The sequence below is a fragment of the Capra hircus genome, chromosome 3 (assembly GCF_001704415.2).
Source record: "Capra hircus breed San Clemente chromosome 3, ASM170441v1, whole genome shotgun sequence".
In the NCBI taxonomy this organism is placed as follows: domain Eukaryota; kingdom Metazoa; phylum Chordata; class Mammalia; order Artiodactyla; family Bovidae; genus Capra; species Capra hircus.
In genome coordinates this window covers 76560545-76578999 of record NC_030810.1, presented here as the reverse complement: position 1 = coordinate 76578999, position 18455 = coordinate 76560545, and the positions used below count along the sequence as shown (strand labels likewise).

The following is an 18455-nucleotide window of genomic DNA, read 5'->3' as shown; positions in this document are numbered from 1 at the left end:
CATAGGTTTTGTATTGAGGTCAGAGACACACATCTTCACAGCTGACATGGAGCTCAGCCCTATGTGTGCAGCATTTAAAGACTGTTCTGGGAAAAGAGGGTAGAAACTGTCCCTATATTGGGTTGTAAATTCTTTTCCAACTAAAACCTTATCTTAAATTTTGAAGGTAATATTTGATCAACTCAGTATTATTACACTAAACTTGAGCTTATTTTTATTTAATCTTGTCTTCATACTCAGGTGATCTTTTTTTTTTTTTTTTTTTTTTAGATATGGGGGGTGAAAATCTGATAAAGGTTAAAGATCAGATTCAGAATTTTTTAACTTTTTAAATGTAGAAGGTCTTAACCCTGCTGAATTTTCAGTTTTTGAGATGCTCAGTTTAGAGATAAGACCCAGAAGCAGATAACTATTTGAGTGTTAATCTCAACAGAAGGGACCCACTGTCTAATTTTTAGTCAAGCCAAAGGAATTCCACCGATGTGATATTATGTAGAGTGCCTAACAGTGAACAAGGGCATTAGCTTAGAATGGATAAACTAATAATTTCAGGGCAGAGTGTAAACAGGAGCAGAATAAAGTCAGGCTTCTCCCTCTCCAAGTATTTTAATTCCTGTCTAAAACCTTCTTCTAAATAATACCTATCTATGCTCTCACTACAAAAGTTTTCAGAGTAAACAGTCTCTACCTCATGTTACATTAATAATTGTATTTAAATTCATAAGTCTAGGACCATCTTCCACCAGACTGCACATCAGCTCAGTTCAGTTCTGTCGCTCAGTCATGTCCAACTCTTTGTGACCCCATGGATGGCAGCATGCCAGGCCTCCCTGTCCATCACCAACTCCCAGAGTTTACTCAAACTCATGTCCAATGAGTCGGTGATGCCATTCAACCATGTCATCCTCTGTTGTCCCCTTCTCCTCCTGCCTTCAATCTTTCCCAGCATCAGGGTCTTTTCCAATGAGTCAGTTCCTTGCATCAGGTGACTAAAGTACTAGTTTCAGCTTCAACATCAGTCCTTCTAATGAATACTCAGGACTGATTTCCTTCAGGATGAACTGGTTGTATCTCCTTGCTGTCCAAGGGACTCTCAAGAGTCTTCTCCAACACCACACTTCAAAAGCATCAATTCTTCAGCACTCAGCTTTCTTTATAGTCAAACTCTCACATTCATACATGACTACTGGAAAAACCATAGCCTTGACTAGATGGACCTTTGCTGGCAAATAATGTCTCTGCCTTTTAATATGCTATCATGGCTGCAGTCACCATCTGCAGTGATTTTGGAGCCCCCCAAAATAAAGTCTGACACTGTTTCCCCATCTATTTGCCATGAAGTGATGGGACCAGATGGCATGATCTTAGTTTTCTGAATGTTGAGTTTTAAGCCAACTTTTTTACTCTCCTCTTTCACTTTTATCAGGAGGCTTTTTAGTTCCTCTTCACTTCTGCCATAAGGGTGGTGTCATCTGCATATCTGAGGTTATTGATATTCCTCCCAGCAATCTTGATTCCAGCTTGTGTTTCTTCCAGCCCAGCATGTCTCATGATGTACTCTGTATTTAAGTTAAATAAGCAGGGTGACAATATACAGCCTTGACGTACTCCTTTTCCTATTTGGAACCAGTCTGTTGTTCCATATCTAGTTCTAACTGTTGCTTCCTGACCTGCATACAGATTTCTCAAAAGGCAGGTCCAGTGGTCTGGTATTCCCAACTCTTTCAGAATTTTCCACAGTTTATTGTGTTCCATACAGTCAAAGGCTTTGGCATAGTCAATAAAGCAGAAATAGATGTTTTTCTATAAATCTTTTGCTTTTTCCATGATCCAGCGGATGTTGGATTTGATCTCTGGTTCCTCTGCCTTTTTTTTTTTTTTTAATTTAAATTTTTTATTTTTTTTAAATTTTAAAATCTTTAATTCTTACATGCGTTCCCAAACATGAACCCCCCTCCCACCTCCCTCCCCACAACATCTCTCTGGGTCATCCCCATGCACCAGCCCCAAGCAAGCTGCACCCTATGTCAGACATGGACTGGCGATTCAATTCTTACATGACAGTATACATGTTATAATTCCCATTCTCCCAAATCATCCCACCCTCTCCCTCTCCCTCTGAGTCCAAAAGTCCGTTATACACAGGTTCCTCTGCCTTTTCTAAAACCAGCTTGAACATCTGGAAATTCATGGTTCATGTATTGCTGAAGCCTGGCTTGTTGAATTTTGAGCATTACTTTGCTAGTGTGTGAGATGAGTGCAATTGTGCGGTAGTTTGAGCATTCTTTGGCATTGCCTTTCTTGGGATTGGAATGAAAACTGACCTTTTCCAGTCCTGTGGCCACTGCTGAGTTTTCCAAATTTGCTGGCATATTGAGTGCAGCACTTTCACAGCATCATCTTTTAGGAACTGAAATAGCTCAACTAGAATTCCATCACCTCCACTAGCTTTGTTCATAGTGATGCTTCCTAAAGCCCACTTGACTTCGCATTCCAGGACGTCTGGCTCTAGGTGAGTGATCACACTATCATGATTATCTGGGTCGTCAAGATCTTTTTTGTATAGTTCGTCTGTATATTCTTGCCTCCTCATCTTAATATCTTCTGCTTCTCTTAGGTCCATACCATTTCTATCCTTTATCGAGCCCATCTTTGCATGAAATGTTCCCTTGATATCTCTAACTTTCTTGAAGAGATCTCTAGTCTTTCCCATTCTGTTGTTTTCCTCTATTTCTTTGCACTGAGATAGGCTTTCTTATCTCTCCTTGCTGTTCTTTGGAACTCTGCACTCAGATGGGTATATCTTTCCTTTTCTCCTTTGCTTTTCACTTCTCTTCTTTTCACAGCTATAACCTCTACCTACATTGTTCAAAATTCAGTGCCCAGAACTTGTCATAATAAATACAGTTGTTTTATTCCTTGGTATGATATAAGGCAAATAGTTATTATCTTCATTTTATAGATGAAGAATCAGGCTTCTATATGGCTGCAAAATTGGCCAAATAGCAGAAGAACTGAGATTCGAGACCAAACCCTTGGGACTCCAAGACACCATGAAAATCAGACAGGTAGAAAAGCAATGCATGAACTGGAGAGTGACAGTTCTGTCTTATTCTGTAGCACTTGCTGCCGATGAACACTCCCAGGACAACCCAGGCTAATGCACAGTTCCTGGCATGCATTTTCTTCGATGGCTTTCTCCTTCAATGAAGAAAGTATGAGTAGGAAGTATGAGATCTGAAGTGACAATCCTGACTATGCCACTAGTATATAAAAATGAAAAAAATAAATCATTGCTCACTTTAGTACATTTCCTGTTTTTGTACGCATTTTTATTAATGCTTTTCACAAGTATTCTAAGATCACAGATTTAGAGCTGCTCCAACAGACAGTTAATTTTCATTTCTCTGTAGATCCTCTTAGTTTCTTTCATTATTGCCTTTTCCTCTGCATGCTGCTTGCATATTGGTGATTTCCTGGCTCCTTTTATTCTTAGGACCTGGCAATTTTATATATTCCCATAACTATAATGGTATTTCCACCTATAATGTCCGTGATTTCCAAATCTATCTTCCACCAGTCATTGCTTCTTTAAGCTCCAGACCCAACTATTCAACTGCCTATTGATCTTTAAATTGAGCTTGTACACATCCATCAGTCAGCTAATGAAGTCACCATTTGCTGGTCTTCCAAACTAGAAACCTGGCCATTATCTCTCATTCCTTTTGCTCCTTCACCCTCCACAAAGACTTGATCATTCATAAGTCCATCTTTTTGCATATATAGTTTCTTCAGCTTGAATGCCCTCCTTTCTTTACCCTAAGAAACTCACATGTTTTAAAAACATGAGTATAACTCTGTGAAGCCTTCCTTAGCTTCCTTAGGCAGTTTGCTATCCTCAAAGTACTTTGTTTATACCCTACTTTGTCATTTAACATGTTTTAACCATTTAAACTTTTCTTAATCTTTGCACTGTAAACTCATAAATGATGTATCTATTTATCAGTGCTGTGATGCTCAGTATAGTACCTGGCACAGATCAGATTTTGAATAAATGTAAAGGTAATGAATGCATGAATGAAACGGACAATTTCAGTTCCTTTATGCTGAAGATATTTCCCTTAAAGGAAGATCAGGTTTGGAAATGAAGGTTGCTAAAGAATTCAATGGGACTTCTCAGGTGGCACAGTGGTAAAGAATCCACCTGCCAATGCAGGTGGCAAGAAACGTGGGATCAGTTCCTGGGTTGGGAAGATACCCTGGAGAAGGAAATGGCAACTCAAGCCAGTATTCTTGCCTAGGAAATCCCATGGACAGAGGAGCCTAGCAGGCTATAGTTCACAGGGTCGCAAAGAGTCAGATGTGACTGAGCATAAACATACACAAAAAATTAAATATTAGCTGGATTATAGTTATATCCAGGTGCCACATTTGTGTTACTGGGCAAAGTATATAATTTTTCCATTACACTTCTACTCTCTTTAACTTACTTTCCTCATCTATAAAATTATACTAGTAATAGTAGTCCTTGACGTTTTTTTGGTGGGAGAGTGATAAGGGAAAATGTGATAATCTTTCTAAAATCACCTTTTCTGGCCCAATGTATGAGTTTAATAAATTATTTTACTGAAAGTAGAATATATGTTTTGGCTTAGAATGGAGAAGGAGTCAGCGATTTTCTCATAGATATAAACTATATTGGAAGTAAATTATTACAGTGCAAGACATTTTGCGCATATTTCCCTTTTTAAACTGTGCTTTGTTGAATAATAGTAAATTATTTACCAAGTACAGAGCAATTCCTCCTCCTATTAAAAAGCCACAGTAGACATCAACTGGGTGATTCTTATACTGAGTTATCCGTGTTAGCCCACAGATGATTCCACAGATGATAAAGGTGAAGACCAAGAGAGGTTTCAGAAGCTTAGAGGAATCCGTTAGTGTGGAATTGAAGTACATCTTTAAAAAATGAAAGAACTGGGGTAAGTATGTTTAAAAGGTCATTTTTTCCATTCAATTACAATCAAACAAAAAGGTAAACTCAAATCTATGATACACTTGATGTCAATTTTACTATTCCTTTCCCCCTGCTATGGCTAATTTCTGTACCTGAAAAAAAAGGAATGCCTGACAAAATTCATCAAATAAATAACAGGCCACTTATGTGATTACAGAAAAGTTGGAAAAAAATTAAAGCAGTAGAATTAGCCAGATAACTGGTTAGTCTCTATGTTACTTGTCATTTAATTTCAATCCATTTTTTTTCACATAAAATCTAATAAACTATTATATTAATAAGATATGGTGACAATTCATTGCAGAGCATTTATCAAGTTACACTCACTTAGCATTTGCTGTTACATAATGACTGAAATGAAAGTGTGTGCTGTGTATGTATATACTTAACACAATTCTTTCAGTTTTACAGTTTTTAACATTCATGTAGTTCACAGTACTCTCTCATGAAGTATATTATCACATTAAAGAGATATGAGGCTAAATGAATACTATGACTGTGTCAAAAATTATCTATTATATTGTTTATAGTAGCATCTAAATTCTATTTTTTATGCCATTATACTCTTCTGTTATTACCCAGCTATAATATAATCTAATTAGTGTTTGGAGACAACACTCATTTCTCTGATTTTCTCTAGGACACAGTTTGATGAAAAAGACCCAGTTACTTACCGAAACGTACACAGCTGCAAAGGCAGCAAGGGTCGCATGTTGAGAAGGGAATGATTTTCTGCCAAAGGAAGAAGTCAAATTATGCCTTCTTTTTCTGATACACTGCTAACAATTATCTCAAGAACACTGAGTGGTTAAAATGTTCAACTAAAAAGCCGCAAGGTAATAAGCAATAACTTTAATTTCTGTTTGGTTTTCTGAAGAAAGATCTGAGTGATAAAATAAACACTGTTAATCATCACTAGTATTAAAGAAGAGTAGTGATATACTTTCCAATATAAAGTGTTAGCTTTCTAAGGGATCACTTCTTTACACCATCAGAACGCTGGTTGAAAGTAGAAATGGGGTGGAAAGCATTATAACTGTTTATTGGTATTATAATTACGTCAGGTTAAAGTAAAAGCCTATAAAACCTAAGATTTTAATGCTTTTAAACTTTCTTTATGCTCCTAAATATATGGCTTCATTTACATAAATATTTAAAAGAATAATTACATTCTCGCAGTAGTGGGTCTAGGAGTGTTTTTTACACTTTAGAAAGCATGGGAAAAAAATCTAATTTTAGCAAAATGTTTCTCTATCCCACTTTAAAATGGCTATTATCTCAAGAATCACAAAGTATATTGTTTTGTTAAATAAGAAGCAAGGTGGGAGAGGTAGAACAGCGGACAGTGAAAGATAGACAGAAGGAGAACAGAGATCTTTTAATGAATAAAAATTGGGAAAAAATTCAGTTTTATTAATGACCTCCTAATTTTTCAGTACCCAATAAAAAGGACTATTATTCAACACAGATAAGATAATATAGAAAAATTGAGAAAGAATATAGAATATAGGTCTTAAATGTAAGTTCAAAATTAATTGAATGGACCATATGTATATAATTATATAATATCAGGTTCTGATTCTTCAAGTGTATTTAAATTATTTTTGACTCTTAAACCAATCTTTGGGAACTGACTGAATGAAAAATAAAATTCTTATATCAGTCTTTTGCTGCCTTCACCCTTCTGTAATTTATTTCTTTTGAACTTCTCTTGCCATCTAAGTTTCTTTCTTTTTTTTTTAATTGATTGAAAACAGTTTAATGCTTTGGTAGTTTCTTGAGCTTTTTGGTTTTTATTTTCTGAAATGCAAGGTCAGGAGCTGTATGTACAGACTTTCTGGGTTTATTCAGAGGAGACACATGCAATCCTAGATGCTATTTCTTTTAAAACTCTACCAAAAGGAAAATGCATATGATTCCTCTTTTAATAAAATATGTAATGGAGCTGGAAATATCATTAAGTCTTCTACTTAAGTCACTACACGACACATACTGATGATAAGCCGTGATTAACTATAAACATCTAAAATAAACCAATTTGTGATAACCTAAACCCATAATTCAATCCCTGGGTTAGGAAGAGCCCCTGGAGAAGGAAATGGCAACCCACCCCAGCACTCTTGCCTAGAAAATTCCATGGATGGAGGAGCCTGGTGGGCTACAGTCCAAGGGGTCTCAAAGAGTTGGACACAACTGAGTGACTTCACTTTCTTTCTTTCTAAACCCATAATTAGTATAGAGGAGATCATAGAACATGACTGGGGTTTGGTGATATGAAGATGAGCGGAATGAATACGGGGCTGAAATTTGGAGAGAGAGGAGGGGTTGGAATGAGCCATCATGGGTTTCTATGGTATCATCCCTAAAGAGATCACTGAATTGAAAAGAAAAATAAAATCCAAGTCATTGTGATTGAAAAGGGTATGCCTATGATGATATCCCAAGCTATTAATGAACAATAAAAACACCAACATGGAAGTCTTCATAATCTCCATTTCTAACCTGCCGCTGTTGATAACTGTAAGGTCAGATCCTGAGCAAATGTCTTCTACAATGTAGGAATTCTCTTTGCAAGACACATTCAGAGAGGTATAGTTTGGCTTGCACACAGTCAGAAAGTATGGTGCCTGGTAGCCTGTGGAGAGCTGGATGATGTCTGTGATAAGAGCTGTAGAGCAGAGTCCAAAGACATGAACACCTATAAGGGAAAGGAAACCTGTTACCAAGTGAGCACTTGATGCCAATGTGGTGCCATCATCAATCTTGCGTATTACACACTAACACGACAACCTTGACATCTACTGTGATCATTTTCTCTGAGTTTATTTCAGGAAGATAGTAAAGAAAATTTCTAAACTTCCAAACAGATGCTGAAGGCAATGAGTATCTCCAAAGTCGTCATTTGAAGGATTTTTGTCTGTTTGGTTATATCAGGCCAATTCTTAATATTATTAACTGTAGGTCACTTGACAGATACCTGGAACATGTTAAGGTGACAACTGTGTGATTCAAAAAGGATTTAATATGGCGAATGAAGCAAAATTCAAAATCACTGTAAACTGTTTAGCAGAATTGTGCTTCCAGGGCTCTCTCCCCAGTGGTTCCTCTCCCCAGCCACAGTAGGCAAACCCTACGGGATTGGTTTCTGGTATGACTATGTAGAGATGACTAGCATACCAGGAATGCTAATTAAAACAGAGAAGACAGCAAGCCAGCCCTATGGTGAAAACAATAATCATACAAGTACCAGGCTGTGGGAGGCTTCCTTCGTTTTGGAATACAGAAATGACATTCTTAAACCTCTTGATAAAGTTATTTCTTTTCTCTTCCGGGACCAGTTTGCAGCCTTAAACTGACAAACCCTGATGCAGGCTTGTTCATTCAAACTCCATTCTTGCTTCGAGTTCCTTGCCTGGTCTTATCCTTGGGAGTCTAGCCTGCCTGCTCCCTCTACACCCCGGAGTCATTCTGACTTGAGATTCTGGATTCTGATTCAAGATTTGCTCATAGAAATCACTGTGACAGGCAGCCAGGTAACCCGACAGTGTTCTCCTTCTGGCCTGGCCCCTTTTGCATTTTCCTTCTCTGCTTGTTATCACCTAATAACCGCTCTCCCAGTTCTTTCTCCACCTACTTACCTCAGATTCGTGACCCTGGACCTTTATTTCTATATTCTAATTCCTAGCAGCATGTAAGATCTTGGGGAGGGGTATGAGTAAGTGAGGAAACCTACCCATCTCTAGACCCCCAGGGCATGGGTGTGGTTGACTCTGGGCCTGGGTTCTCCAGGATAAGATGGAGCATCCTCACAGTCATGAGGTTTTCAGAGAAGTTATATGCCCCTTTGCCACAGCATTGTGTTACATTAGGAAAACTTCCTCCAAGATCAGCTAGATGTCCTAAAGTTTTACTTCTTGGTCTTAGTCCATGATCCTGGTAGGGGGATTATTCTTGCTGTACAGCCTTTGTGGAGCAAAAATGTGCCTTTCTTAGTGGGGCAGAGCCTAGGGCATGATTTAGACCAGATTTTTTTCCCAGTGGAAGAGACGATGGTACTTAATTTTCTATTAGGTATTAAATGAAGCTACCTATTCCTTTGAACTGAGAGGTTACAGGTGAAAATAACTTTTTACTGATTTACTGGGAATGAATTAAAACATTCACAGTGGTGTGATGTACTGTGGCTTGACTTTTCAATTCAGTTAAAAAGAAAGGTCTGTGACTCAAATAATATTAAGATAGTCACATGCTAATCAGAAGAGATGAGGGTTTAGATGCTCATTTGACTCTGATACAGGCCTATGGATATTCTGTAGGTCCAATAAAAATAGGAGGTAGAGTTAGATGATATAACCAAGGAAAAATAGCCTTGATGCTGTGCTGCATGGTGACATTTCCATGGACAGTAACTTCTGGATAAAAACACCACAGGACAATTGAAATGGAATCACTGATGCGGCTAAAGTAATTTCTGAAGGGTTATCCATTTATATTGGTCTGCTGATATTTATTCTCCATTTTAAAAAATGAACCCAGACCCAAGAAACCATTTTAAAGTAAATTCATGATTCTACCAGAGCTAAGACAAAAATAAACTGAAATGCATGGCATACTGGCTCTCAAAACAAGGACTATAACTATAAATAACACATTGTGGATACAAAACTTAAATTAGGGTGTTTTAACAGTTTTTTTTTTTGTATAATGTAAAATTCATCATGTACCTGACATTATACATCTAAATTACAGCTTTAAAGACAATATCTGTAATTAAATATAACATTTCTATTTGAAAAACATTTTCTTTCTTTGTGGTTTCCCACACCCACCAACGAATCTGACGGCTCTCCTAAGGAACGAGTTGAAGTTGCAGCCTCCGGCGTTAATGTTGGGCTCCAGGCCAACCCCATTCCTTCTTTTGGACAGGCAACAGTAGAGGATTCCTTCCCCTACCATAATCTGCGAAGAAAGAGGGTATTCAAAATAGATTCAAAGTGTGCAGATGAATTATATAAGTTATCTTACATATGTATGCTCAGTTGCTTAGTCATGTCTGACTCCTTTGAGACCCCATGTACTGTAGCCTGCTAGGCTCCTCTGTTCATGGGATTTTCCAGGCAAGAATACTGGAGTGAGTTGCCATTTCCTCCTACAGGGGAAGTTATCTCTTAACATGCCATCAATTAAATTAAGTAAAGATGTACCTTTTGTAGGCACTTTAGAGATGGGAGGATTTCTCCTGAGTATTTGCAGAAGCAGTGAGAAATAATCAGGGCATTGTAACTAGCGTTGTTGGATCTTCTGTGCTCCTACATACTGGTCAAAATTGTGATAGTATCCTGGCATTGCAATGTGGTTGCAGCACCCAGACTTTGGCCCTATGCCCAACAATACCCAGTGTTACTTAGCTGATTAATCACATGGTGACTGATTCTGCTCTGACGCTTAGAGTCTTGTCATTTTATCCTTAAAACCATGAAAACAAGATGCCCGAGGAGAGAATAAAATAAGTACCAGAGTTAGAATCAGGAATATTTTATTAGCATATTATTCCAATAAAATTTGGGATTGGGCAGGAGGATCACCCATGTAAAGCAGACGTGAAAGTAGAAAGGTTCAGTCCAAAGCAGAGCTATCTGCTAAAATTTTCTGTGATGATGGACATATTTTCTGCTTTGTCCAGTATGGCAGCCACCATTGAGCACTTGAAATAGCACTGTTGGCTATTGAGCACTTGAAATAGCACTGTTGGCTATTGAGCACTTGAAATAGCACTGTTGGCTATTGAGCACTTGAAATTTTTTTGCTACTGCAATTTAAAATGTAAATCAATCAGATTTAAAATGAAATAGCCGCATGTGGCTAGTAACTATCTTATTGGAGAATGTAGATTATAAGAGAATCTATCTAGGTAAGCAGTAACATTTGGATGAAAATGCTCCAGGACAACTGAAACAGAATTTGATGTGGTTAATTTCTGAAGAGTTATCCATTCATACTGAGTAATGCTGAGTGATGGTGGTTCGGCGGTAAAGAATCCTCCTGCAATGCAGGAGACTGCCTACAATGTAGGAGACATGGGTTCAATCCCTGGGTAGGGAAGGTCTCCTGGAGAAGGAAATGGCAACCCACTCCAGTTGCCTGGGAAATCCCATGGACAAAGGAGTCTGGTGGGCTATAATCCATGGGGCCCAAGAATCAGACACAACTTAGCAACTATACCACCACCACTACCAGTGAGTAATACGTCTTAAGAATGAAATATTTAGAAAATGTGTTTTCAGTAAACAGAGGACCGTACTTATAATAAGGAGCAGCACACTTCCTGTTGGATTCTAAGGCACAGGACATCAGTGAAAAACTCAATACATTTAGGCATCATTTCCTTCAAGAACTTTCCCTTGAAATCTCTTACTATCTCCTAAACTGAATTATGCCCTCTTCCATGTGGCTCCCTTGGTATCTTGTCCTTCTCTCTAGCATAGCTTGATTATTTCTCACTTGACTGTGACCCTCTGTGGGGAAACCATCTTTTTTGTCTCACCTTTTATTCTGTCTAGCACAGTGCCCTGCATTGTGGGTTTGCTTTTGTTACCTTCACTGTGGGACTCTGATTGGCTCATTACCTTGGGCATTTGGGCTGGTAGTTATTAAGAAAAGTAAGACTTGGAATAACGTGTTTTGTTTAACGCAAAAAAAATCAAATATTTGGGGTTACTGTGCCTCAGAGATTATTATGAAATTAGAATCAGTATGGCTAAAAATGTGGAACTGAAAACCTGGGAACAGGCAGTCCCTTAGATATAAGTGATCATGTCACTTTAAAGATTATCACAGTGACTGGGAACTGAAATATATTTTCCAAGGGAAAGTCCCCAGTTCTCAACACCTATTTAACATTTATTTTATAAAGTTCTTAAATTTATGATTTTAAAAACTCATGACTAAGTCTATGACCTTATGCTTCAAATGTTCTGTCTGACATATTTAGTTCCATATGGTGTGTGTACAATTATAAAGAACCTTTACTTGTATAAAAACAATTTTCTTAATAAAATTCTACCAATAACCTTACAAGTGTGAAAATCTTGTGGCATACACTGATAAACTCCTGTATGGATAATTATATAAATAATCAGAAGGAATTTTTTTTCAGATCATTGAATACTAAGTTAATTATACTTTTTGAAAAATACCATAATACATCATCACCTCAAGTTAGACATAGAAACACGAAAGATTCTATAATATTCTGCACAGACAGATGTGACATGCTGCACCATGCAAGTAGAATAATATCACGGTTATCCCAAATTCATCATTTCAAGAAAATTAACCACTCATTTCTGAAATGTGTCCTGAAATGCACTGAGAGACTCATTTCATTTCCATTTCTTTAATAATAATTCTGTGAATAATTTTGTTTCTGTTTAATTACACATGTAAATAGTGATTCACATATTATCCTTGAATGCTAAAGTATGTAAGAATTTATTTGTTTAGTGTCATTAGGGAATTGCTTCTTGTCATATAACACAGCAGTCATTATCTCAAGTGACCTTGAAATTTCAAGAGTTTTCATTTTTTGCTTAATAAGCTCAAAACTCATATGTCAGGAGAGTGCTTTCACACCCTGGTTTGATTATGGATGGAGGTTTCTTGTCAGTACTTTGACATCATCCAACTCTCCCACTCTCAAAGGAGCACATTAATTTTCTCTTCACACTACTATTCATTTAACCTTGACCTACATGTCACTGTATGCATTTTCAAAATGATTTAATTTGCTTTAAAGATAGAATTCTCCTCAGGGAAAGGATAGATGTTTCCTGATGTATTTTCAAATATGCCTGCTTGTCTCCCCATTCTGAATGACATGCTGTTGTGATGCAATATGGTTTAAAGGATTAGGTGTTGACAACAAAATTATTTGTTGCTGTTGTCATTTGGAAATAGAAAACAGTATATGACAAGTATCTTCCCACAATATTCTGTTTATGCCGTACACAATCCTGAAAAGAAACAATACCATTTTGTGCATGTCAGTATCATGGACAGGTTTTTGAAAGAGATTCTAAAGTGACTGCTTCAGGGGAGATGCAGAGAGGAAATACATTGCTTATTATTATATGGACACTGCCCTTGGAAAAGCCACTTAAAGGAGAGTATATACTCTCGTAAAGCTAAGGTTACCTCCCAGAAACAATAAGAAATTTAAATATAATTCTTCTATAAAACTGGATGTGCTTACCCTTTAATCCCTTTACTTCCAGGGAAGAGAACATACGCATGTTTTCTATTCAGATAGATTTTGGAAAGGTTTATGATAAGCCTCAATATTCTGTGCTATTTTCCCTGAGAATCTCCAAAGGACTAAACAAAAATGCTTGTTTCATTATCACTTAAAAGTAAGTTAAAAGTTAACGTTAAAGATGAAAATTTAAAGACAGTTTCAAAAAATAAGAATATGCATTTCACAGACACAAAAGAAGTTTTACAATTTCTTGTGTAACAGTACAAAGGCAGGTAATTTTTAAAATATCTTTCACAGCATCAAAAAAAATATCTGAGGGGCTTCCTTGTTGGTCCAGTGCTTATGAGTCCACCTTGCAATTCAGGGGACACTGGTTTGATCCCTGGTCTGGGAAGATCCCATATGCCATGAAGCAACTGAGCCCATGTACCACAACTACTGAAGCTCGTGTACTCCAGAGCCTGTGCTCTGCAATAAGAGAAGCCACCACAAGGAGAAGCCCGCATACCACAATGAAGAGTAGCCCCCGCTTGCTTGCTCCAACTAAAGAAAGCCAGAACATAGCAACAAAGACCAAGCACAGCCAAAAATAACTAAATAAGTAAAAAAAAATTTTTTAAACCTGAGAAGCAAACATCAAATGATTTATATGTAAATGCCTGTATAAAAAAATCAGTTGATCTTCCTTTTGTAAAGAATTAGAAACTTCCTTTTAAAGAATACTACCCATGTGTGGTCTTTTGTTTTGCTTTGCCTTCTCTTCATATGAACGGGTGAAAATAAGAAGCAACTCTCCTTACACAAATGGACTATGAAAGTGATTTTCAAAGGAAGCATTCATCCTGCCTCTCTGTCTCCCCCACCATTCCATTTTGGAACAGATTAATACTACCAAAAAGAAAAAAAGAAAATGGCAACCTTGAAAGTCGGGAATTAGAGTCTGTTATTTTCACTTTCAGAAAGAGTAGGGAAAGAAGTTGGAGCAGTAACATATGTAGAAAGTTTAGAGACAGGATCATGGTTCTGGCATAGCAGTCCCCAACCTTTTTGGCACCACAGACTGGTTTTGTGGAAGACAATTTTTCCACAGATGGGGGTGGGGGGATGGTTCCAAGATGATTCAAGCACATTTATTGTGCACTTTATTTCTATTATTGTTACATTGTGGTGTATAATGAAATAACTATATACCTCAACATACTGTAGAATCAGTGGGGGCCCTAGCTTGTTTTCCTGCAACTAGGTTTGGGGGTGATGACAGTGGCAGCCACTCCCACCCCGCTTGCCTCACCACCTCAGCTGCACCTCAGATCATCAGGCATTAGATTCTCATAAGAAGTGAGCAACCTAGATCCCTCACGTGCACAGTTCACAGTAGGGTTCATACTTCTATGAGAACCTAATGTTGCCAATGATCTGACAGGAGGTGAAGCTCAGAGGGTAATGTGAGTGATGGGGAGTGGCTGTAAATGCAGATGAAGCTTCGCTTGGTTCCTAATGGGCCATGGACTGGTACTGGTCCATGGCCCTGGGGTTGGTGACCCCTATTCTAGGACTATAGTGACACACAGACACTATAGAACCAATGTTTTGGGAAAAGCCTTTAAAACAAGGGAAAATGAAATTAGAAATTCAGAGAAGATGTATGTTTAGCGAATAAGGTGTAAAAGACAGTTACTTGATGTCCATAAAGTCAAGATTTGTTTTACCATCAAGTTGTTTACTCAAAATCCATGAAGGAAGTGTGGAAGAAAAGAATCACTGACATCTTGGAATATCCTGAATGATAAGGGGAAGATCAGGGACCCAGCAGTGTAAATATTTCCCTAGTTTGCCTCTCCTCCCATAAAGAGGCATGCAACAGCTTATGGAGGCCCAGGGGCAACCTGGGAATTCAGGCAGTTTTTGCTGAAGGAGTTGGCACTGGGTTCCCCAGGTCAACTTGGTAGAGGTAGTCATAGAAAACTTGTTCTTTCACTTCTCAAGGCTCAAGAAAGAAAGTGTTGACTCAGAATCCCCCAGAAAGCATCCTTAATTGCATACTGAGAATTACGAGAAATGAGGGAGTCAGAAAAGCAGGAACACAATGATGAGGCCAAAGTCATTGGCCCCAGGACCTGTAACTGTCAGCAAAGGGATCAGTGTGAAATAAATGATGCTGGCAGGAAAAGCCACAATCAGATGTGTTCTCCTAGCCACTTAGTCTAAGACCCAGGGAAGAAAGACTTCTGGGTATATAAAAAAGAAATTATGTAATGGATGAAATATTATCATAGTCTCTTCAGTAGAGTCACAAGCATTTGTATTTTACAATTGTACTTCAAATATATTAATTACAATAAATTTCTGCATTATATTCCAATTAGGAGAAATGCTTTCTGGTCTACTAGATTTATTTATTTTTATTTCTATTTTTTTAATTTTTAGTTTTTTATTTTTTTAATTTTAAAATCTTTAATTCTTTCATGCATTCCCAAACATGAACCCCCCTCCCACCTCCCTCCCCATAACATTTCTGTGGGTCATCCCCATGCACCAGCCCCAAGCATGTTGTATCCTGCGTCAGACATAGAATGGCGATTCAATTCTTACATGATAGTATACATGTTAGAATGCCATTCTCCCAAATCATCCCACCCTCTCCCTCTCCCTCTGAGTCCAAAAGTCCGTTATACACATCTGTGTCTTTTTTCCTGTCTTGCATACAGGGTCGTCATTGCCATCTTTCTAAATTCCATATATATGTGTTAGTATACTGTATTGGTGTTTTTCTTTCTGGCTTACTTCACTCTGTATAATCGGTTCCAGTTTCATGGATTTAAAACATGTATACTTTTTGTTTTTGTCAAATAACTGGATGATAATAGATTTTTTGGTGAGTCATTAGAGAAATGACCAGAAAATACTGTTACTCTGCACAATAGTGAAAGTGAAGTCACTCAGTCATGTCTGACTTTGTGACTCCACGGACTGTAGCCTACCAGGCTCCTCGTCCATGGGATTTTCCAGGTAAGAGTACTGGAGTGGGTTGCCATTTCCTTCTCCATGAACACATGAAAAATACATTAATGAGAAAGTATATCAGAAATTTATTGTTTGCTTTGAACCCATTTATCACATGAAAATGAAAATTAGTCACACAGTCCTTCCGACTCTGTGCAAGCCCATGGACAGCAGCCCACCAGGCCCCTCTGTCCATGGAATTCTCCAGGCAAGAATACTGGAATGGGTTGCCATTCCCGACTCCAGGGGATCTTCCCAACCCAGGGATGAAACCCAGGTCTCCTGCATTGCAGACAGATTTTTCACCATCTGAGCCACCAGGGACACCTCATTTATTACATAAATGTGGTCATTCTTAGTCTTCTGGGGCCGACAAACACAATTTGGGGGCAATTCTTACCGTGATTGCAGGTCCAGCAAAAGCCAAGCTAAGCAACATGAGGAAAGGAATTGCCTCCTGGGTGGGTTCAATGTATGGCATGCTAAGACTCCGGTCATAGCAGCTGAATCCAGAGTGCACGGGTTTGAAGACATCCGTGAGTTCAAGGAAATACAGGCTAACCACCGATGATGCCAATATAGGCAACTGAGAATGAAGGACAGAGAAGATCAATTTATTTTTCTACACAGGTCATACATAGAGTCAGTACATCTTGAAATTAGAAACACAAGTGTTTTCCATTTTCTCTTACCACTCCTCTCTGATCTCAGAATTAAAATCATTCATACTTACTATTGCTTCTGCCTTCAAAATAAACTCCAATTCATCCACCTCTTTCACCAGCCTTCTCTGAACCCACGGCATGCCTCACCTTTGCTCTTGGATAACTTTTAAATGCTGCTCCACTTTCACACTTACCCTCCCCATCCCACCTATCCAATTTCTACCCAGCATCCTAAATATTCTGAAAATATTTTATTTTAGGTCATATTGATCCTGATTTTAGCTACTCCAGTGGGTCCCATTTTGCTTGAATAAAATTCAAATTTCACACCATTGAATGCATGATCTGGCTCTTGCTTCAGTTTCTTACATCTTTTTATACCATATTTATACTATTCCCCAGCCCCTCACTGTAGAATCTGCCTACAGTGCAGGAGACCTGGGTTTGATTCCTGGGTCAGAAAGACCCCCTGGAGAAGGAAATGGCAACCCACTCCAGTATTCTTGCCTTGAGAATCCCATGGACAGAGGAGCCTGGCAGGCTACAGTCCACAGGGTTGCAAGAGTTGGACACGACTTAGTGACTAAACTACCACTACCAGTCCCCTTGGACTTTACAGGTGGATCTGTGGTAAGATCTGTGCCTGTCAAGCAGGGGAGGCGGCTTCCATCCCTGGGTCAGGAAGATCCCCTGGAGAAGCAAATGGCAACTCATTCCAGCATTTTTGCCTGGAGAACCCCATGGACAGAGGAGACTGAAGGGCTACAGACTATGGGGTAGCAAAGAGTCGGACACAACTTAGTGACTAAACAGCAGCAGTAACAACCAGCCCCCTAACCACTATAAGCCAATGGGTCTCCCCTTTTAATTGAGAAATAATTGACATATATCAACATATAACATTATATTAATTTCAGGTATGCAACATAGGATTTAATATTTTTATACATATTACAAAATGATCACCACAATCAATTTAGTCAACATCCATCACTACACATAACAATTTCTTTTTTATGATTAGTGCTTTTAAAATCAACTCTCTTAGCAACTTTTAAACATACAATACAGTATTATTACCTATAGTCTCCATATGAACATTACATCCCCAGGACTTATTTATCTTATAACTGAGCATCTGTGACTTTCGACCCCCTTTACCCATCTTGCCCATTGTCATTCCCCACCTCTGGCAACCACCAATCTGTTCTCTTTTTCTATGAATTTGATTTTTTTATTGCTGTTGTTTCTTTGATTCTACATATAAGTGAAATCATATGATATTTATCTTTCTCTGGCTGACTTATTTCACTTGGCATAATGCCTTAAAAATCCATCCATATTGTCTCAAATGTCAGTACTTCCTTCTTTTTGAAGGCTGGATAATATTCCATACTATATATGTACCACATTTTCTTTACTTCTTCATCCATCATTGGACACTTAGGTTGAATCCATGTCTTGATTACTGCAAACTCTGCTGCAGTGAACACAGTGGGGCATATATCTTTTCCAG

At 38.2% G+C, this 18455-nt stretch overlaps 1 protein-coding gene across 1 annotated transcript in view; it reads right to left on the bottom strand.

The window, feature by feature from the left end:
* Positions 1-18455, bottom strand: part of PLPPR4 (phospholipid phosphatase related 4) — a 50822-nt gene that overhangs the window by 4483 nt on the left and 27884 nt on the right. The window contains exons 2-6 of the mRNA XM_005678056.3: positions 16675-16860; positions 9847-9976; positions 7520-7715; positions 5692-5749; positions 4786-4959 (exon numbers count right to left, since the gene is read on the bottom strand). Coding sequence (XP_005678113.1) covers positions 4786-4959; positions 5692-5749; positions 7520-7715; positions 9847-9976; positions 16675-16860 — 744 coding nt within the window. The remainder of the gene's footprint in view (positions 1-4785; positions 4960-5691; positions 5750-7519; positions 7716-9846; positions 9977-16674; positions 16861-18455) is intronic.